This window comes from Solanum tuberosum, unplaced genomic scaffold (genome assembly GCF_000226075.1).
Source record: "Solanum tuberosum cultivar DM 1-3 516 R44 unplaced genomic scaffold, SolTub_3.0 scf00474, whole genome shotgun sequence".
Taxonomy (NCBI): domain Eukaryota; kingdom Viridiplantae; phylum Streptophyta; class Magnoliopsida; order Solanales; family Solanaceae; genus Solanum; species Solanum tuberosum.
The window spans coordinates 233591-256835 of NW_006239392.1; the positions used below are offsets into that span (position 1 = coordinate 233591).

At 34.5% G+C, this 23245-nt stretch overlaps 1 protein-coding gene across 2 annotated transcripts; it reads right to left on the reverse strand.

Moving 5' to 3' along the window:
- Nucleotides 1-2206: 2206 nt before the first annotated feature.
- Nucleotides 2207-9622, reverse strand: LOC102606394 (ATP-dependent RNA helicase-like protein DB10). Of its 2 annotated transcripts, none has more exons than XM_006363940.2 (9): nt 9461-9622; nt 8341-8679; nt 7761-7865; nt 6390-6458; nt 5604-5873; nt 4398-4748; nt 3933-4210; nt 2680-3042; nt 2207-2593 (listed from the first exon to the last, which is right to left on the reverse strand). In XM_006363940.2, exons 2-9 carry the CDS (start codon nt 8644-8646, stop codon nt 2500-2502), a joined length of 1836 nt encoding a protein of 611 aa, XP_006364002.1. In that variant the 5' UTR covers nt 8647-8679; nt 9461-9622; the 3' UTR covers nt 2207-2499. The 2 variants fall into 2 exon arrangements, with proteins under 2 accessions (XP_006364002.1, XP_015159208.1); XM_015303722.1 differs by having other exon boundaries at nt 2207-2599.
- Between the last annotated feature and the right edge of the window lie 13623 nt (nt 9623-23245).

The following is a 23245-nucleotide window of genomic DNA, read 5'->3' on the forward strand; positions in this document are numbered from 1 at the left end:
GGAACAACTACTGTTTATACAATATAATTAGTATTATGCACTATTAATATAACATCGATACACAATTTATACATTATTTATACAATATCAATACATATTTATACAATTATGTATACATGCAACCACTTCTTTTTTGTAGCTAGTTCATATTTGGCTATTTTAAAAAAAAAAAAATCATGACTATATTTCTATATAAACTAATTACTATATATATATTTAAAACTATCACATCGCCCCATGTTACATGGCAGACGATGATTTATTCTAAACTTTGAATCTGTGGCACAACCGTGGTTGCACATATTTCATAAATAGATTCTAACACATATTTGGTTCTCAACTTCAGAGAAAGAGATTTGCAAATGGATCATTTCCAAATTTATTTCATTACTTAAAATAAAATAATAAAGTTAGCCAAATATATTTAAGGGATAATTTCAGAGATCTCTCCTCACATTTCTCTCCATCACATTAACCTTCCTTGTGGTTTACGATATTACATTTACCTCGCTTATTTCAATTTTTATGTAATAATTCTTTTCATCTATTTTTTATTAATATAAATAAAATATAATTTGACAAATCTGCCCTTTTATATTGTTAAATTCTTCCAATTTTATATTTCTATCAAAAAGTCATATCTAATGAAGTCATGCAAAAATAAAAAATGAAAAACTCAGTTTCTTAAAGATTATTTTTTCTAGAAACACCGATCAACTTTCATGATCTAAGAGTGCACATATGAGAAACAAGAGATTGACAACACAGAAATAGATGGTATGATACTATTTGGAGCTCCCCCAACACTTAATATTTCTTCAACTATTAAAACTATAAGACTAAGTCCATCAAAATTCATTACTTTAATCTTTACTTATCCTACGTCACATTTTCTCTTAATTGAGTTGAGTCACATTAGATAGTCACATTTTCTCTTAATTGAATCACTTTATTCGTGTAATAATAAGTATTGCTTTATTGAATCCACAATAATTTTCTCGTGGATTGTATTAGGTGTCTATGTCTATCGAGCATATCATTTTCTTATTTCTACTAATGATTCTAACAAAAATCCATTTTTGGGGTGCAACAAGAGTTTGTATTCTCAAATGATATCACAAGTATTTGAATGTATTGTGGAAATTCCATTTTCTCTATGATTAATATCTTCTTTCGAGAAACGGCAAAGGTACAAAAGCAAAAACTACATGACATACGTACGTTAAATGATTGGCCCATTATGAACAATCATTAAGGTGATCTCCAATCTCGTTCGACTCAAGGCGATCACTTGAATAGGGTGGGCTTGATCGATCTACCTCCAAAATTCTGACTTTCCTTCCCAAGAGCACATCTACAGAATAAAGAGAGCACGCACCACACTCCTACTATACCAAGGCCCAGCGATTAATTTGTTTGTTTGGTTAGTTTTGGTCTTCGAATTTCAAAAACCAACTAAATTGATTTGATTTTGGTTATAACCAATAACCAATCCCAAACCGAACCATGGACACCCCCATGTCTAACTGCAGAGTTTTATTCTTCAAGAGGCATTAAAACTTCAGGATCAAAACGACCACAATACTTAAATATGCAACATGCTCACAAGTACAGTATATAACACTTCTGTATGCCATCAATATTTTTAATCTATACGAGTCGCAGACCCTCTAAAGCCACTCACTGAAATTATAGGCAAGTTCATGGAAAGAAAATGGAATGTCAAATGTAACATTCCACATTTAATTGTGCTAGCTATATTTCTTCCAAAAGAATACATACGTACTCTTCAACATGTTCAGAAAAAAAAAATAGATAGATATCAAGTCCAGCAAGCACTAAGGAGCCAAATGGACAAATTTCATGGATAAAATAATACCCACCTTTAGTTCACTTTCAAGTATACAATATTCTAACAAATGTTTGTTTGGTTAGTTTTGGTCTTCGAATTTCAAAAACCAACTAAATTGATTTTATTTTGTTTATAACAAATAACCAATCCCAAACCGAACCATGGACACCCCAATGTCTAACTGCAGAGTTTTAATCTTCAAGAGGCATTAAAACTTCAGTATCAAAACTACCACAATACTTAAATATGCAACATGCTCACAAGTACAGTATATAACACTTCTGTATGCCATCAATATTTTTATCTATACGAATCGTAGACCCTCTAAAGCCACTCACTGAAATTATAGGCAAGTTCATGGAAAGAAAATGGAATGTCAATGTAACATTCCACATTTAATTGTGCTAGCTATATTTCTTCCAAGAATACATACATACTCTTCAACATGTTCAAAAAAAAAAAATTAGATAGATATCAAGTCCAGCAAGCACTAAGGAGCCAAATGGACAAATTTCATGGATGAAATAATACCCTCCCTTAGTTCACTTTCAAGTATACAATATTCTAACAAATGATGCCCCCCCCCCCCTAAGCAAGCACTAGATCCATTTGCAAATTGTATTACACGCAAGAGCCTGATCAAATCATCAGGTAAACCGGCTCTTTTTATCACTCCATCCTGAACCCTTGTTGGGACTTCTGCTGCGACTACGCTTCCTTGGAGCATCCGCATTGAGATATCTGTCACTACATAATTAGAAACTAATCAAAAACATGACAAGGGGAAAAAAGAAAATTCACAAAAGAACTTATAGATGGCTTAATACCTATCACGTGATCCCCGGTCATAACCACGTCCTCCGCCTCTTTCTGATGATGAATTATTCCAGCCTCCTCCCCTTCCTCCATTCCGACCAACATAGCTTCCATTGAAGCGCCCACCGCGTCCACCTTGACCAGAACCCCACCTAGCCTTTCCCATACCACCACCTCGTGAAACCATATCACGCAGTTCAGTTGGCACAGATTGATTTGCACCTTCTAAAACTTTAACAAGATCTAAAGCATGCTTAGCATCCTGATCGGAGAAAAATGTATAGGCCAGACCAGATGCCCCTGCCCGACCTGTCCTACCAATTCTGTGGACATAATCCTCTATTCCAGTTGGGAAGTCAAAGTTTACCACCACCCTGTGACAATGTGTTCTCATTAACAGCCATTACCCCAAAATCCTGCACTTGGTTTCTATTCAAAAAGGAAATATGCATATGGATGGGTAGACACATGTAGTGTATGCACATAAGAAGAGAAACTCAAAAGGCAAGTAAGGTTACGCCACAATATTCCTATGAGGTCTTGGACAAAGACCATTTACTAAGTTCAAGCTGTATGTACTTATGGAAAGGCCAAAACAATTATTCACATCCCACACCAAGAGACAGAAATGTGGAAAAAACATTACTTGGGTGTATTCCTCATGTTCAATTTCTAGGACAGAATGTAAATTGCCAACTTCTCATCCACAAATAATCCCCAATGCATTCACCACCAACTTGATTTCAAGCAAGTTATGATGATGCTCTCCCAAAACTAATACATCTATCCTGAAAGGAAAACCCACAAACACACACCAAAGAGTGAAGGGGACACAATCGGTAAGATAAATAATGCTATTTCTACTCAATTTTTATGTCAGTCTTCTTATGTCCACTCCGAAAAGATCAACACCTAACACCTTTCTATAAATGGCAAGTCATTTTAACACTTCCAAGGTGTACTTCATGAAATGCTCTAATAGAATATTTTTGGCAAGTACAAGCTTTCTAGAAATTAACATGGCACTTCAAATACCAGTACATAGGCATTTTTGGTAGAATACATATTTAGCTTATTTATGAAAAAGTACTTTTTTTCTCTTAAAACTACAAGTCTAGTCTACATATATAAAATGGACAGTATATATGCCCATCCAAACCTAATTCCACAAGAGAGCATAACCAACACTTCCTTTCCTATTTAGCCATAAGAAGTGCACTTGAACAATGCATAACCAAAGGATATTATGTTTAATGGAACCAACCTGATATCTTTGATGTCTAAACCCCGCGCAGCAACATCAGTAGCCACAAGCACAGGAGACCTGCCAGTGCGGAACTGACTTAATACATAATCCCTCTCACCCTGAGATTTATCCCCATGAATTGCAGCTGCTCCAAAGTTGCGAGTAAGATTGCGAGATAGTTGGTCACACATTTTCTTTGTTGAACAGAAGATAATGATCTTTGACCCTGGTTCATTGGATCTCAAGATTTGTTCTAGTCGCCGTTGTTTCTCCATCGGAGACAAGACTTCAATGTGCTGCAAGTGAAAAGTACTTGAATTAATTGCAACCTACCAGTTCAGCTTTATCTTCCCTCTGTGCGTTGGACATGTATATATAATATAAAGATGCCACTATGATACCAGTCATTTTCCCCAACAGAGAGAGGTGAAGAACTTGAAAATATTAACAAAAACTGTACAGGAAACTGATAAAGAAACACACCTGTGTTATAGACTTGTTTGCAACAAGCTCGTCAACATTACCAATATTAACCTGAACTGAATTAACCAATAGATCAGCTGCAATCTTACGAACCCCCTTCGGCCATGTAGCTGTATACATCAATGTCTGCCTCTGCGTAGGCACCTCTTTCACAATCTTTCTTATCTGAGGTTCAAATCCCATGTCTAGCATACGATCTGCTTCATCTAACACCAGGTAAGAAACTTGACCAAGACTAAGCCTTCTCATTTCCAATATGTCATTCAAACGACCAGGAGTGGCGACAACAATATCTACACCCCTACTCAGCTCTCGGAGTTGAGGACCTTTTGGAGCACCTCCATACAGGCACTAACCATAAAAACACAAATCATAATCAGTTTCTCAAGAAAAATTTAAGCTCCTGATTAAGTTTCATCAACAACCGTAATTAACATTAGAATCACAATGTTCAATAGCAACTATTCAACTTTTCTATGTGCAGGTGAATATGCAGCTGGAATAATCTTGGCATTAGAATTTAGCAAATGCGAGATTCACAGCTCAAAACAATTAATGCAATATATACCTGAGTTTTAGGTTTTAGATGTGTTGAACTTTTCTATGTGCAGGTGAATATGCAAGCAGCTGGAATAATCTTGGCATTAGAATTTAGCAAATGCGAGATTCACAGCTCAAAACAATTAATGCAATATATACCTGAGTTTTAGGTTTTAGATGTGTTGAACTTTTCTATGTGCAGGTGAATATGCAAGCAGCTGGAATAATCTTGGCATTAGAATTTAGCAAATGCGAGATTCACAGCTCTAAACAAGCAATACAATATATACCTGAGTTTTAGGTTTTAGATGTGTAGCAACACATAGCAATTCTATAGTATGGATATTCCAGAATCGCAATCTTCCAAAAGATGCATTGCATTTGAACATTGCAAAAAGAGGGCCAAATAGGAAATGCTCTAATTATAAAATTGATGCCTAAGCATCAGTACTTTAAAATGAAAGTAAAATATGTAGTGATAGAACCAAAACTGACATTCATAAATGACAAGCATCAAAATAAATAAATAAAATTCTACCATCAAATAACAAAGATAAAGAACCGAATTTAAGAAGCAAGAGAACCAGCAAAAGTCAAGGAGAAAGATATTTGGATCAGATATAGAAAAAAAAAAGGAAATATAGGCCCTGTTCAATCAAAACATACCGTGCAAGATATCCTAGAGGATTTCCCAAACTTCACAGCTTCAGCTTGTATCTGCGTGGCTAACTCTCTTGTTGGTGAGAGCACCAAAATAGTTGGGCCTAATTGAGGATTACTGCGACGATTTTTTAGATGAATAAATCCCGGAATCAAGTAACCCAAAGTTTTCCCAGACCCAGTCTTCGCAATGGCTACTATGTCACGGCCCTGAAGGGCAACGGGCCAAGATTGTGCCTGAATTGGAGTAGGAGCAGAAAACCCAGCCTGATGCATCTGTAAACGTTGGCAATATCATTCAGCACATATACAAATTTGGAACTTTCTCATAGATCACTTATTTGACTAATTGGAATGGCCAACACAAGAAGAAGCATCATCCCCCTTAAGTAGGCGGCCAATACTTGCTAATGCAAACAAGAGCAGGAGACGCCTCTTCTTCGGTTTGGACCATGTGGCAGTCTGAATCATCACCGGCAGCAGCCCCAGCCACGAACATGGATGATTCGGAAAGCCTTCATAAAATTTGGTCCACCAAGTAAGGGTGCTCCACATATATGGAAGCCCCCAAAGGATGGTTGAACAGCGTACGACATTTAGCTCCTCCTTGGAGCAAATATCGCACCTGCGTGAAAGTACAGATGGGGAAAAAGGATGAGTACTGAAGCTCAACAGTGGACCTCCAGCAATCATTCAAAGTTAGAAAGAACACACTTGATTCTACAGTAAATTCTTTGATTACATGTTTCCTGAAGAGCATTTAAAATACAAACTAAATGGGTTTATCCATACCTCCCTCACAATCTCTGAAGGAAACCCAGTCGCTTCAAATGATGTCAAAGGTGCAGGAACATCACCTCCCTGTCAAATGGAACAGAAATCGTGTAAACATGGGTATTGACTAACAACCTTTTGTCCGAGGTTGGGGGATGGAGAGAGTATTACACTAACAAACCAATAAACATGAAAGAGGAAGATGAAACTCTTTTAAAAAGCATGACTAATGAAAGAGGAAGATTAAACTCTTTTAAAAAGCATGACTAATACGATGAAGCTATTATAGACAATAGAACTTGGGGGTCATTTGGTAGAATATATTATCAAAACTAATGCATGCATTAACTTTGTGTATTGGTAATTACCTTATTTGGTATACTTTTTCATGCTATGTATAACTAAATGCAAGCATTAGTTATACATTATATTGTGTATTAATGTGTGTACACCATGGATTTCTAGGTATTAGACATGCAAGGGGCTTTAATGCATGCATTAGCATGACTAAAAACCCCACTGTCCCTCAAAATCTTTTTTACATCTTTTCCACCATAATTGCGAAGGATATCTTTGTAAATAATTATTTTTATGCAATGCATACTATTATTATTACATCAAACCAAACAATGCATAACAAATAATCTATGTATAATTAATGCAAGCATTATTAATGCAAGGATAGCTAATACACTATTTAGAATGGTTCTTATACACTCTATCAAACGACCCCTTAGTGAACAAAGTACTACCAGCAGGTTGAACAAACAGAGAATCGGAAAATCAGAAGACATAAATTTGACTTGAAATACATTATCGTCATCAAATAAAAGAGACCAAAATAGTTCTTCTTCAAGATGATGATCCAAGAACAAAAAGGTAGTATGAGTTGCATTTTTGGTGTTTTTACGGTGTTTCAAGAAAACCTCATCATCCAAGATGGAAGTAGTTCAAACCACTCATTTTTTGGATAGGTAAAGTAAATAGACGAGATAATTCAGAGACTTGGTGCAACTGTAGCCAAATGAAGACAATATAGAGAAACAAGTCATACAAACACTACAACGCCATATATTATAAGGGAAGATAATTGCCAGCTAGCTAAGATAACCTTTCACTTTGTCCAAACCCATACAACTCTCACCAAAAGATAGAGGAGGTAGTCCATGGAGAATTGCCAACTAGAATGAGGTAAGACAACCTTTTTTAGAAAAGATAAGACAACCTTTGTAGTCCAAACCCATACAACTCTCACCACCCCAGAGGAAAGTGGTAGCTCATATATATAAGAAGACTTTTTAAAAAACTATTATCCCACTTCCTCATCGGAACAAACATTTTGAAACTGAAACAGTTTCTTCACATCAATCTAGAAGATAAGTTTCTTACCATAACAGAGATCTCATTATGGCGGCAATAGGATTCCTGAGATATGTCAGTTCCTACACCTAGAGAATCATAGCCTTCGTGATGATCTGAACTGCTTCTCACATTCTATAGACAAATTAAAATATAGGAAAAAGAAACTTGCATTAGCGCACACATAGAGATATTAAGAAATAAGTCTAGATGGCAACAAAAAATCTGAGACTAAACTCAAACATTAGACTACTAAAGTTTCAAGTGTCTACAGCAGTTTAGTGTTGACCATACCCACATATAACTACTTAAAGGAACAGATCATTTTTAAAAAATAAAATAAATCATTGATCCCCTCAAGTCTCTAGAACCATTTGGAGTCACCATGGCCCATCAGAGTACTACAGGGAACAGATCTTTCTTTTTTGATGATCTTTAAGAACAGGTATTTAGCTAATGTCAAATGGTTTTAAGAACAAAAGAATATGAAAATGCAATACAAAAAGTTGTCATATACCCTTTGTTGCATACTGTATACAGTCAATTTCATTTTTTAAGGAAATGGAGAGAGAGATGAATAAACTTATGCAGATACATTGTAAAAAGATACCTGATCTCCCTTCAGGGATGTAACCTTGTTGTTGCTACCTCTGCTATGCCTACCGTCTGGATCATAATGTTGACCTTGAGAGGGTTTTTGAACAGATGAACTAACAAATACAGCTGACTTTTGTGCTGGAGCAGACACTCCATTGGATGAGTGAACAGGCTTCTCATATTGGGTATCATTGGTCTCTGGGTTCCAGAAGTAGATATATCCAGTTGTACCATCAACTAGGCCTTTCCAAGGTTTGGGGAGAGTAGGGTCTTCTGGTGCATAGCTTGGACCAGAGGATGCAGTTAAAATAGCAGCCATCTCAAACTTCAGTCTCCAATAACCTCACTGGAACTATATAACATCAAAATGCAAAGAGTGTGAAATATGAAATGGAGTGAAATCAACAACCATGTTGATAAAAAGAAGTTCAGAATATGATTCAATTATGCTCTCTCATCAGAGATTGTCCATAAATTACAAAAAGGTATTACTCCTTATCAAGGAAAGCCAAGTCAAAGCAAGCATGCTTACACCCAAGCATATGTCAATTAACAAGCTACCAACGGTAGATAACTTAATCACTTCAATAGTTTGTATACAAATATCACAGCTGCAATTTGGTACCACTTAGAACAACCCTTGGATGTCTATAGACAGACGTATATAACAGAAAAATTAACTAAAAGGCCAAAATAGTTCCTAGGTAGCCTCTTGTAAAGCTTCTATTACTTCGCTTTTTCTCCTTTTTTCCTTGTCCTCTCATTGTTGTGGGAACACCATCTCCACTAACCTCCTAAACCAGAACTATATTTGTTAATCAACTATATCTCAATCTAAACTATGTTGGTCCAAGCTAGAAAACTAAGAAAAAAACATATGCACAAGCATGAAAGTCTGCAGTAGCTTTTTCAAATCGAGAAAAACAACAGGCTAAAATTGAAAAAAAAAATGATACCAAAAATCAATCAAAAGAAAGAATAACTCATCTCAAACCCCAGATCAACCTCATGATTTGGTAGATCAACCTCATGACTAAGTAAAAACATAAAAAAGCAATTGAACGGAAAAAAAATCATGAAGTAAATCCAGATCTAAACAATAAGAAAATCAAAAACTTGAAAGATAATCATACCTGACTGACGATGTGGGTGTGATGAATGAGAAAAATTGAAGACCTTAGATATAAATAGTGGCCGCCCACCTCCAAAGATATCTCCCCTTTTAGGGTTTACAAGACCCAAAGAGAGAGAAATAATGAAAAGCGTGAGGTGATAAAAAGGGAGGTTGATATTTTACAGAGATTGGATATTTATAGAGAACCAGGTTCGGTGAAATCTGATGTCAAACCAAAAAATAAACGCGTCCTACCTCGGTGCTGGGGTCCACCAATTCGACTTCTTCGCGTAGCTTACCTATGTGTACCCAGGTCGGTTTGGATCGGTTATTGGTCAAAATCAAAACCAAATCAACTTAATCGGTTTTAAAATTATCAAAATCAAACCAAATCAAATATAATATACATTTGTCGGTTTGGTGATTATCGGTTTTGGTTTGGTTCGGTTATTAACCATACACAAAAATAAAACAAACAGTTCATTCAAAATGTGAAAAAACTGACAACAATCTATTCAAAATGAAAAATAGTTAGTATGACTTAAATTACTGAACTTTCGATCACTAAATTTACTATCAATAAAGCTTTAAAATTTACTATATTGGCCTAGAAGTAAGATACAATAACATTTTCAGTCCCAAAAAGAATTGACCTAGACACTCATATACATGAAATCAATAAGATAAATGTTTCATCTTGGAAATTTTTGCTTTCAATAACTAAATTATAAAGAAATTTTAATGAAAATATGTATAAGATCTTTAAAATTGATTATCAAAACAATATATTAAGTATGTAATTAATAAAATATATGTATATAATTCATCGGTTCGGTTCGGTTATTTCTTCAATCTTTTCGAATAAAATCATAACCAAACCAAATACTATAGATTTTCAAAAATCTAAAACCAAACCAAACCAAACCCAAATAGAATCGGTTTTATTTTATCGGTTTGGTTCGATTTTTTGGTTTGGATCGGTTTTTATCCAAACCGTGAACACCCCTACCTATGATTAAGAGCATCTTTGGCATTGCTGCTAAAAATTGTTTATTTCTAGATGTGCTTTTTTTTTTTAAAAGTGTTTTTCAAAAAGACAATTTGTGTTTGGCAAATTCATTTGAAAAGTGTTTTTGATAAGCAGTTTGTGTTTGACTATCTTTTAAAAAAAAAGTGTTTTAAAAAGGGCAAGTATTAGTGTGTTTTTAAGATTATTTTGTAGAGAGAAACTATTTTAAATATCTAATACATAACTTTAATTAAAATTTTATTTTAATTAAATTAGAATGTACATATTCAAATTATTAATCAATATTATACATAGATAAGTAAATAAGTAAATATTAATATAATGTTAACATGATGAGTTAAATATAATTAAAAATATCAAGTAAAATAAATTTTAAAACTATTCCACAAAAAAATCACTACATACGAAAAACTTACCACAAAAATAAATAAAGTTCTTCATACATCACAAATTTTTTCAATGATTTCATCCCTCATTTTATCACACAATATTTCCATAGTAGTAGATGATCTGTCTTGTATTTCTGAAGGTATCTCTGAAGGCCCTCCATCTTCTTCTTCGATTTCTGTAATAATGTCTTCATTTGCAAAATAGTTGAAGTCTTTATCAATGGTAGAATGTCGTTGTATGAAATTATGTATAGTCATAGTACTTGTAACAAGATGAGCTTGAGTGTCAAATTTATAAAATAATATATAAAATATAAATAATAATATATTGTAACACCTCGAATTCAAGAAAGGGCAAAGTTTCAGTTTTCAGCAATATCTGGTGTCATCCGACGGAGGCCAACCACAGCCCGTGGACAGGACCATGGATCGTAAGTCTGGTCCGTGGATGGTCACCCAAAAATGCTTAGAAAGCCTAGAACACGGCCTGGACCAACGGACCAACGTTGGGTCCACGGTCCGTGGTTGAGGGTCTGTAGCTCAGGGCCTCAAATCCAGTTTCTGAAATGAACGACGGAGGTGCAAGACAGACTGTCAGTTAAACCACGGTCCGTCGGTCAAGGTCGTAGAAGGTCGACAGTTATTTTAGGGGCAGTTGGGTCTTTTCCTAATTATTTTATCTTAATACTATGTCGCTTTACCCTTCACTAAGACCCCTATATAAGTGATTTTTAACCCCAAAATAATTCATTCACTTCATTCTTATCAAATTCACCAAAAGAAGTTGAGTCTTTCTCTCCCAATAATATTTCTCTCTCTGGAAGTTTTAAGAAGAAGATTCAAGCTAAAGTTCAAGATAAAGCCTTCATTCTTCAATTGTTTTTGGGCTTTGATAGTAAGGTATGATAGTTTTCATCCATGGATTCCTTCCATTCACGGAGTTTTCAAATTCTCCTATTTTCAAAGTTAGAAATCCCCAATTGAGTTAGGGTTTTCTTCAATTGTCATGGGTTCAATGTTGATTTAAATGATTGAATTATGATCTCTTATGCATGAATTGAGGAAATACTATGATTTTTATGATGCCTCCCATGAACCCATGTAAATTCCATGTTTCCAATTATGATGTGATGTGGGTTTTGAATTATGAAAGAGGAGATTATGAAATTAAACATGTTCTTATGAGATTTATGTAAATGTTTTAAGGATGCCTTGAGAGCAAAATATCAATGATGTTATTGTTGTGTTGTTGAAAGGATTTCTCATATACACATTAAATCATGATTTGTGAAAGGACATTCTCACATATAGGATTTCTAGTGTTGAAAGGTTTTCTCAACTAAACTATGAATCAAAGACTTTAGGAGCTATTCCAATAAGACCTAGCTTGGATTGGTTACTAAGTTGTACATTTCCATGGATGATGCTATGACTAGCTTGGATTGATTACTAAATTGTACCCCTCCATGGATGATGCATTACTTAGCTTGGATTGGTTATTGAATGATATCTTTTCCATGGATAATGACTTAGCTTGGATTGACAAGATGACGTGCCCTTCTATGGATAATAAGAACAAGTTAAGAAAATGACTACTCCGTGGGATGTATGCTTAGCACCGAGAGGATATTGAGATCGAAGCTCTCCCGTTAATAGAGGTCGGGTTTCTAGTAGCAATCTCCTTATCCCTTACCTATGTGCCCCCATAGGATAATTGTCTAGATAAACATTAGCTAGTGGATTCTTTAGCTCAGATTCATGGTCCTTCCTTGGCATGTATGACACCTCTTTTCGGTATGGGGTAGACACTGGATTCCATGTTGATAGCTCACATGGTCTTATATATCGGCTAAGGCTACTTCCCACAAACAAATAAGTAAATTTATGATGAACCAATGTTACTTCAAGAAAGTATCGTAAGTATGTTTTAAGATGATGCTCACTTGCATTGATCATGTTTTATGACTTATGGTTTCTAACTCTCAAGAGTTATGTTTTAGCTTCATCATTGCTTACTCATAAAAATGTCCCCTTTTGCATGTTTTAAATATTTTATGCATGATTATCATACTTGGTACATTGTTTTGTACTAACTAGGGGTGACCATAAATACCGGAAAACCAAAAAATCGAACCGAATCGAACTAATTCGGTTCTTTGGTTTCGATTCTTCGGTTCGGTGTCGGTGTTATTTTTTCAGAAGTTTGGTTTGGTGTTCGGTGGTGCACCGAAGAACCGAACTTTTATTTAAAAATAAATAAAAAATAATATATATATATATATGGGCATTCTCTTAACTAAAAATTAAAAATTCAACTAACAATTAAATCATTCATGAACAAATCAATGTAACAACAAATGTACAATTCAATAGTTAACTTCAAATATTAATTTCCAAGAGAAACTCAAACATATTTCTACCAATGTACATTATGTAAAGGAACCATCTTCGTACTAAGTATCTTATACTTTATCCTTATTTTATTTTTCATTCACACCGAAAAAACAATTTAAAAACACTAAATTAAACCGAACCGAACCAAATTAGTTTGGTTTAATATACGGTGCACACTTTTCTAAAATCGAAAACCGAAGTTTGATAAAACCGAACCGAAGAACCGAACGCCCACCCCTAGTACTAACACATACTCTTGCCTACATTTCCCCAAATGTAGGATCCAATTGTCAAGATTCTCAGTTTCGTGGCTAGAGGTTGATTTACGAGATTTTCGAGCATTGGTGAGTCCTCATGCTTCGAGGACGTACTTTCATTGATTTCAGTTTCTTACTTTCAGTTTTGGACATGATGTATAGGCTAGGCCCAATTTCATTCTATTGTACTAGGTGGCTAATGAGACAAGTGTTTTAGACTTTCGCTTTACTTTTATAAAACTTTGAACTTGAAATGTTGTCTTTATCTCTTGGTTCTATTTCTTATGTTATGAATGCTAAGTGCTTGTATGGGGCCTCTCGGGGTCCTATACGCCATGTTACATCTAGGGTGTACCCCTGGATCGTGACATATATAAACATAAATAAAATAAAAAGTTTATCATAAAATAAAAAATAAAATTCTTGAATGAAACTTAACAAAACTTATGAAATATGTTAACTAATTAATAAGAGATATATTGGTAAATATGTAAGGGATATTTTAGTCTTCAAAAAAATAATTTTCTGCTTCTGCTTTTTAAGAAGCAGAAATTTTTAATTTCTTCTCAACAATAGAAAAACTGTTTCTGCTTCTATTTAAAAGCATTTTTTAGGGTTTGCCAAACACTTGATTTTTCAAAAAAAGGTGTCTTTTTCTTTAAAAAAAAATACTTTTGGCCTCCCAACAACAATGCTAAACAGGCTCTAAGTGTACTTCTTTGCTCGCGTGTATTGCGTTATTTAATATTTTATTTGTCTCAATTTATATGATTTACTTTTTTTAGTCAATCCTAAAAAGATGACACTTTTCTATATTAAACAATTTAACTTTAAAATATCTATTTTACCCTTAATATTGATTTATAGACACACAAATTTCTATCATTCATTTTAGACCACAAGTTTTAAAAGTCTTCCTTTCTTTCTTAAACTCTGTGTCATGTCAAACTACCTCACATAAAATGAACGGAGGAGTAATAAATAAATATAAAAAGAGCAATTTGTTATGTATATGCTATATTATTAAATATAAAATTTTAAAAGAATAACATATATTTTTAATATAAAAATGTACTTACAAAAGGAAAATGATAATCACACTAACAATTGAACAACAAAAATATATTGTAAACAATTTTTTGTTATTGATATTAAGCAGGTGCAGACCCACCTTATATCAAGGGGTGTCACCCGACACTACTTTGTCGAAACTTTTTATATTATATATATAAAAAATCTAAGAAAACATACTATGACTACTACTAAAATAAATCATAATAGATAGACAGATAAGAAATCTTTGCCTGTTGGTTGGGCACGTGACTTGTGCGTAGGAGCTCCTGAGCTCAACTCTCATCAAGGCATTTTTATGTTTGATTTTTTCATCCTAGTTGAAATTTATTCATTATTTTCTTTTTTGATGAACTTAATTTTCATGAAAACTTATCGTGAATTGTTATAGTAGTTTACTTGATTTATATTTTATTAGTATTTCTTAAGTAATTTTTATTAATATAATATTGTTATACTTTTTAAAAAAAATATCGACACTGCTTACAAATTTTTTTGTTTACGCTACTAATATTAAGAATCAAAATTATGTAAATTAAAAAAAATATTAAGATTCCTTCATTTTCTTGTTAGGAGAGTGAATTGGTTCCGTGAGTATGTGAGACATTATATATAATGACTTTTATATGTAGTCTGTATTGGCTTCATCCCCCTGCTAGAATCAAGATTAGTCCTCCGGAATCAATCTTCCTCCATCTTCTCTCCAAGTTTGCAATAATTTTTTCCTTTCTTAATATTAATTTTATATATATATATACACATTAGTTCTGCACACGTGTGTTGCATGTGTATCACATGCTAAGTTGTGTGAAGTTATTGTAACGATACTGCTTTATTGTTGTTATGTCTTGAAATAATATTGGCAGATTCTTAATCATTATTCATCAATTAGTGAATGTTTGTATTTTTGTCTCTATTAAATATCCATACATTTCAATAGTATGTGAAAGATGAAAGTAATTAAGGTTAATTAAAAAGGCTAGGTAGTAACAGATGAAAGTCCAAATTAAACAATAAACTTTCATTTACCCTATTCATTCTAATTGAATGTAAGTTTATCTTTTGGTAATTGAAATGTACCATTTTTTTCCTTACGAAAATATATAGTGAAATAGTGTTCTAATAAAGAATAAAATGGTCATTCAACTTTTAACACACTTTTTTGTAAAATCAATTTTAAAATTAGGGTCTTCCCGCTTTTATATATACACGAATAAATAATTGTAGAGTGAAAATAAGAATCTCCATCCAAAAATATATATTTTATTAATTTATCAAAAGCGTTAACTTAAAAGAGATTATGAAAAGAAAATATACAAAAAAAATAAAGAATAAAACTTTAAGAGAATACGTTTGTAACATCAAGCCAAACAATATGAAAAACAATAAGATATACATGTCATCATATCATACAAAAAGAAAAGAGCTAAACAAAACAAAATATTAATGAGAAAAATAATGCACCAATAAAAAACAGTTACATATAAAACACAAGAGGATGAAATGATTGATACTTTTATTGTCCAATTTAAAGGACAAACTGGATATGACAGGGTTGTGAATAAAAGAGTGTAACAATAGAAGATAAAAAGATCAACAATTAAACCACATGAAAAAGTGGTAGATAATAATTTCTAACATCTAACTATGTATTTGGTTAGTTGAGTTATCTCTTTTTTATTTAATTAAGAAAGTTAAATGAAATTGTCGTAATTCAACTTTAGATTTAGCACCTTCCCATTTTTAATATAATATACATATGTTAAATCTCTAATTTTTGAAAGGTATTGAATGTAAAAGTTATGTAGCATATAAATAGTTTTGTTTTACCTCCAACTTCTGATCCTTCGGATAAAGCTTTAAATAGTCAATTTACTTTAGGTTGCTTCCTCAAACGCGGTTATTCATCTTGTAGATCTAGTAGTGCTTGGATTGCTGCTATATATTTATTGACCCTTCGCAATGTGCTACGCAATTACATTTTCTCTATAATTGAAACAAAAATTTATAATCTAGACATATCAACTAATACTAGGGGTCAAAAGAATATGAAAAATCGATTGAAACGATCGAACCTAACCATATCGAACTGAGTTATATCATTTTTTTCAATAAAATTATAGACTTTTATTCAAGTGTATAACCGCCTCGAATAATTGTGATAGTCTTTTTGATTTATACAAAAAAACTGAAGAAAAAAAAACAAATCGAGCTGAATAACCTTATATGTATATACATATATTTTATATACTTACATTATGTTAAATTTAATATATAAATATATTTTATTACATGTTTCAACTATAAATATAATCTAGGTCCTAGATACTTTGATAGATACTCCATTAAATAATACGATAAAATCTATGCAAGTACTCCTATAAATGTTAAAAATCAAACAATACGGTAACAATGTTTTACATTTTTGACATCTTGGTGAAGAATTAAAGTACTTCTTCAAGATCATACTTGCAAAAGAAATATTTTAATAATAGTATATTTTGAGGTGATACTTTAAAGTTAAAAAAAACAAAAATTAATCGAACCGTACCAATACTGATATGATTGAGATGATTTTTTTAAAAAAAAAACTAATTGGGATGGTATAATTTTTTTTTAAATAACTGATTGAATCTTCCCATTGACACCCCTAACTAATACTTATGTATGTATGGAATTAATTTGACCCTCTGTCACGCCCTAAGCCTACATCCTGGACGTGGCTGAACTCGAGAACATTTCTGATCCCCAAGCGAACCCTTGGTCTGGCTAACTACTTAGCGGAAGACTTACTCAAACATAAAGAAGCTTTATAACAAAATTCAATCTCAAAATAAGACTCAACTCGAATGTTTAAAAGTACTCATTGCAATAATCATAATAGTTTGCAAACATCTTTAATATAAAAAGGGAAAATACTGAGAGACTCCTTAACTCTAAATATCTATGAAGCCTATAACACTAGGATATATATCGGGACAAGACCCATGACAACTCAACAATAACTGGAAAATAAATGTTAAACCCTCCGGAAAGCAAGGAGGCTCACCAAAGCTATCAAAATCGCAAAAGCGATCTCAACAAATGCTTGTTGATGATCTTGAGCACCTGTATCTACATCATAAAAGATGCAGGTCAAATGACATCAATACATTTAAATATACGAGTATGTAATAGCCGAGGTGAAATAACTGAATGAAAGGACTGCAATAGGTATAACACAAACTCAACTGAATGTAAAGAATTAAAGGAATGAAACCATTTAAATTTATAAAATACTTTCTCATCTCTGAACTTTAACATAATAAGTGATATATAAAAATACACTTTAAATCTATTGGGTTATTCTCTAACCGACAACCATCATTATGAGCTAAGTGATGATACAACGTCTTGTCCACGCTGTCAGAACTGTCATTATATCGTGTCGAGATATAGAACCTCTCAACTAAGTGGATCCACTAAGCTCTGCCCGAAGGCACTAAGGAGTAATCTAAAAAGTATGATCTTGTTCCCATGTTGGCAAGACATGGTTTATGGGGATGTGAGTTATCTGAACTCTCCCCCATATCGATGCTCAATACTACTCCCAATAATATATATATTCTTGCTCAAATGTATGAAAACATTACTTTTTCTCTGGTTTGAGATAATTGTTCAAACTATCCTCTTAAAAGAGGTAGCTCCTCTAAAATGTCTCTGAAACTCATTGTTCATTTACAAAACAAGGTTTCTCTTTGCTTAATATAAAAATACATTCTGGGTTGAGATAATTACTCAAAAGGGGCCGCTATAAGAGGTAACTACTCTGTATCAATCTTTCTAAAAACTCTTTTAACTTTTCAAGAAAAAAAGTCTTCATGTAAAAATGAAATATTTGGGAAATACTTAGTTCTCTTATACTCTTTCTTAAACTGCCCTTTACTTCCTCAAAACTCAGTTTAAACAATAATGTTTTGTTTAAAAGATTTTCAATAAGAATTCACTGTATACTCAAAATAAGGTTCATGCTGAAAAATAGTCATGAACAATCAACTCAACAATCACAATACACAATGTATGACAATTCAATGATTAGAAATATGAATTCAATAATCAACAAACTCAAGAATTCAGAACTCAATATCAACTCATCTTAAGAATACTATAATCTAAGGATAGAACCCTAGATTACTCTTTTACTGATTTGAAAGTAGATATAGGGCGTGAGGGCGAACTAGTCCAATACTATGATAGCCTTACTTACCTGGAAGAATGAAGTTCTTTGGCGAAATCGAAAAAACTTGAAGAACGCTTGAACCCTAACTTTTTCATCTCTTGGGACATTGATCTAATGTCTTGAAATGTTAATGAACGTAAAAGAATTGACTAACACTTTCTAAGCCCTTAATTAGGTGTAGAATTGTCACGCCCCAAACTCAAGGGGAGCAACTGGCTCCTAATGCCAGAACTCAGGCCCGAGCCGACCCTACTGAACCATTTGCTACTAGCGTATGGCAGCCACATGCAATCAAGGAAACAAACAAGTATATCTCGACTTAAAACTAAGCCCTCGGCCGACAAGGTCCCTGTCAACTGATCTATAAAAGAACAGCTACTCCCAGGAGATCATATAAATAAATAGCCAACTAGCACAGAAGTCCTGATTGGGCCGTCGAGGCCACCATGATATCTATACCAAAACTAAAAGCAGGAATATATCAATACAATACATCAAACAACTCACAAGCTTTAGCAAAGCAACAACCTAGGCCAGTATGGCTATAATGTAGCTATACACCCCACACACTAGTCTGCAAACCTCTAAGAGTGGTAAAGATTGGCGGGACAGGGCCCCAACCTACCCATAAAAATAAATACAACAAAAGCTAACAAACCTCCCAACTCTGGCAGCTCCGGAGGAAAGGGGCTAGCCAACCAGATAGAAGTCAATCTTGCTGCTGAGGAAGTCTACTTGGTCGTCTGTCGGGTCCTGCATACATGAATGCAGCGCCCCCGGGCAATGCAGCGTCGGTACAAAATAATGTACAGAGTATGAAAGGCTATAGACTAAATGAGTATATCATAATATACCAAAATCAATCATGTAAGGATATCAAATTTAGATAAGCAGGCTAACCCACTACTGAATCTAAAAAAATACAATAATGATCAAACAACAACCTAACCAAGCCCCCCATAAGCTCGGCAGGTACAAACAACATACCACCTACCTAGGCCCCCATAAGCCCAGAAGGTGCCAAATCAATCTATCTACATGCCCATATCGGTAGCCCTTTGTCTTTGTAAGAAGTCACATAGCCCTGTTTGACAACGATATATCCCCGTAGGCAGCACATAGCCCTCTTAGGCAACATCATAGCTCTGTGGGCTGCACATAGCCCTCTTTTGCATCAACACAGCCCTGTAGGCAACACATAGCCCTCTTTGGCATCAAAAAATATCCCCGTAGGCAACACATAACACTCTTTGGCATCAATATAGCCCCGTGGGCAACACATAGCCCTCTTTGTCATCAAAATAGCCCCGTAGGCAACACATAACCCTCTTTGGCTTCAATATAGCCCCGTGGGCAACACTTAGCCCTCTTTGGCATCAAAATATCCCCGTAGGCAACACATAACCCTCTTTGGTATCAATATAGCCCCGTGGGAAACACATATCCATCTTTGGCAATAAATAGTCCTATTAGACAAGATCATAGCCTCCATAGGCAGTTAATAGCTCAACAACTAACCACAATATCCCCAAGGGCGACAACAAACAATTGAATAGGCTAAAGGCGAGCAATTTAGCTATAAACAATATGTATGAATAATCTCCAAGTCGTTCCTAACTTAGGGTCTTTCTTAACAGATCGTGAGTCCCTAAAATGAGGGTTTATAACCACCCAATCATTCAACCACTCACAATTACATCTACAAGATCACCAACGTTAACTACCTCTAAGGAAACATGTCGAACGAAGGGAATAACCTTAACATACCTTTCTAATGAACGCTCGAAAGACCGTAGTTCCTTCACGAAAGTTGTTCCTTATGTCCTAAGCTTCGCAAACACTATATATACACAGCTGGTACGCACCTATAAATAGTTCATAATTAATCTTATATTGGCAGATTTGCCATATTTCCCCAACTTGTCAAAACGTCTGTAGAAATTCATAAAAACAATCATAAAAGAGTTCCGAGATGATACCTTAGTTAACCAAGTTTAAACCTTGAAGAAACACGAATAACTACAAATTTATATCTTCAAAAACCAGCTCCAAACGCAGCTAATAGAAGGGAAAAATGATTGCCACATGTAGGGATTACATTTCTAGGCACGGGGGCAATGTTTAATGGTAGAAATCGTCAAAGCTAACCTTCATCATGCTAGAACTCCATAGGAACCCTCTCTTTAAGCTTTCTCTTTGGTTTGGAACTGAAATGAAATGTTTTCATGGCTTAAAATGTTAAATAAGCCGACATACCATATTTTTGACCCGACCCGGATCAGACCCAGATTCTGCCCCGACAGTCCCTAGTAAAACCCTCATAACTCTTTACTCTGATGTCGGTTTGATACGGGGTTTTGTGCGTTGCAAACTAGACTCGTAGGCCTTCGATGTAATGGGTAATAGGCCTTATAACTCTTTATATATTGGGAGAAAACATCCAATACATTTGACCCAAATTTCAGAGTAATCTTTAAAACGGAACTTACGATAACTTTCGCCAACTTTTATTTTGCCATTTACTTAACTTCAAAACTTGAGATACAACCCTTGAACACTTAAAATATGTCATACCGCATCATTTTTAATTTATTACTCACCCTTTTTGTCTTTCCACGAAGATACGAGTTAATTTAGACGTTTTGAAAAGTCGGGGTGTTACAAGAATATCGTGGTTTAGGCTTAGAATAGGGGTTAAAACAACGTAGTTTAAGTACCAAATGCATAGGAGAAAAACCAAAATGACCCGAACTTTAAAACTAAAAACGTGCCTCAAATAGGAGGTTTCATGGTCCGTGAAACTCTTCACGGGCCATCTAGTCGGTCGTCAAGTTTCACCTACCCAACAGTGCTTACTAAAACGGGGAAACTTTTTACTCCAAACTTGCAATGAGACAAAATTGATGGCTTTGGAAAGAGGACTCAGAGAACTTTAATTTGATACGTCATACGCTACCTAATTCATTTTGTGCTGAGATATATGATTGTTTGAAGTTGAGAAAAATTAAAAACTTATGGGTCCCTTTCACAGATGACTTCACGACCATCCAAGTGTTTGTGAACCTTCATGGGTTGGGTGTCGGGTCGTGGACCCCTTCACGACCCATGAACCTCTTCGTAAAGGGGCTTTCAATGCTTACCCTTCACCATGGTTCATTGTGCAGTCTGTGACACTCTGTACGGACCGTACAAACTTCCATACTTGTGCACTTGTACTCAACATAAACGTTTTCTCTTTTACATTCCAAGTTCCAATTTCCGAGGTGTTTCAATATGTTCCCCTTGGGAACATTCACCCTCGAATGAAATTAAACTAAGCATAAAAGGGGTAGGAAAGTGTTTAACAACCCAACACAAAGCACACAACATGAAAATAGCATAAACTCAACATATCAACTTAAAGAGTACTTTACAAAGAGTTAGTACCTTGGTCTGGAATTGATTCAGAGGAAAAGAGGTGAGGGTATCTCTTCTTCATATCCTCTTTGACTTCCCAAGTAGCTTTTTCAACAAATTAGTTCCTCTATAAGAGTTTGACTGATGCAACCTCTTTGGTTTCAACTCGCGAACGTGATGGGCAAGGATCTGAACTGGAATCTCCTCATAGGACAAACAGTCCTTTACTTTAATATTCCTAGTAGGCACAATAAGTTCAGGATCACCTAAGCACTTCTTTAGTAGGGAAATATGAAACACTGGATGGACTGTTGCTAACTCGAATGGTAGCTCCAGCTAATAAGATAAATTACAAACCCTCTTGGATATCATGTAAGGACCAATGTATCGGGGACTGAGCTCCCCTTTCTCACCAAACCTCATAACACCCTTCATGGGTGAAACTTTCATATATACTCAATCATCAACCTCAAACTCCAAATCTCTTCTTTAAACATCAGTATAGGATTTCTGACAACTCTGCGCTATTTTCAACCTATATTGAATTATCTTCACCTTTTCCTTGGCTTGATGAACCAAATCTGGTCATATCAACTCAGCTCCGCCAATGTCAAACCAGCCAATATGAGATCTATATCTTCGCTCATATAGAGCCTCATACGGAGCCATCTGAATGCTCGAATGGTAACTATTATTGTATGCAAACTCAATAAGAGGTAAGTCGTCATCCCAATTACCTTTGAAATCCAAAACACAAGCTCTCAACATGTCATCTAAGGCTGAATTATGCGCTCTACTTGACCATCGATCTGAGGATGAAAAATGGTGCTAGAGTTCACCTTTGGACCCAAACCTTTCTGAAACAACTTCCAAAACTGTGTGGTAAACTGAGCACATATATCTGAAATGATGGACAAGGGAACTATATGCAGTCGAATATCTCACGAATGTACAAAATTGCATACTCTTCTGTTGTATTGGTAGTCTTTACTGGTAAGAAATGAGATGATTTTGTCATTCGATCCGCAATCACCCAAATGGAATCATG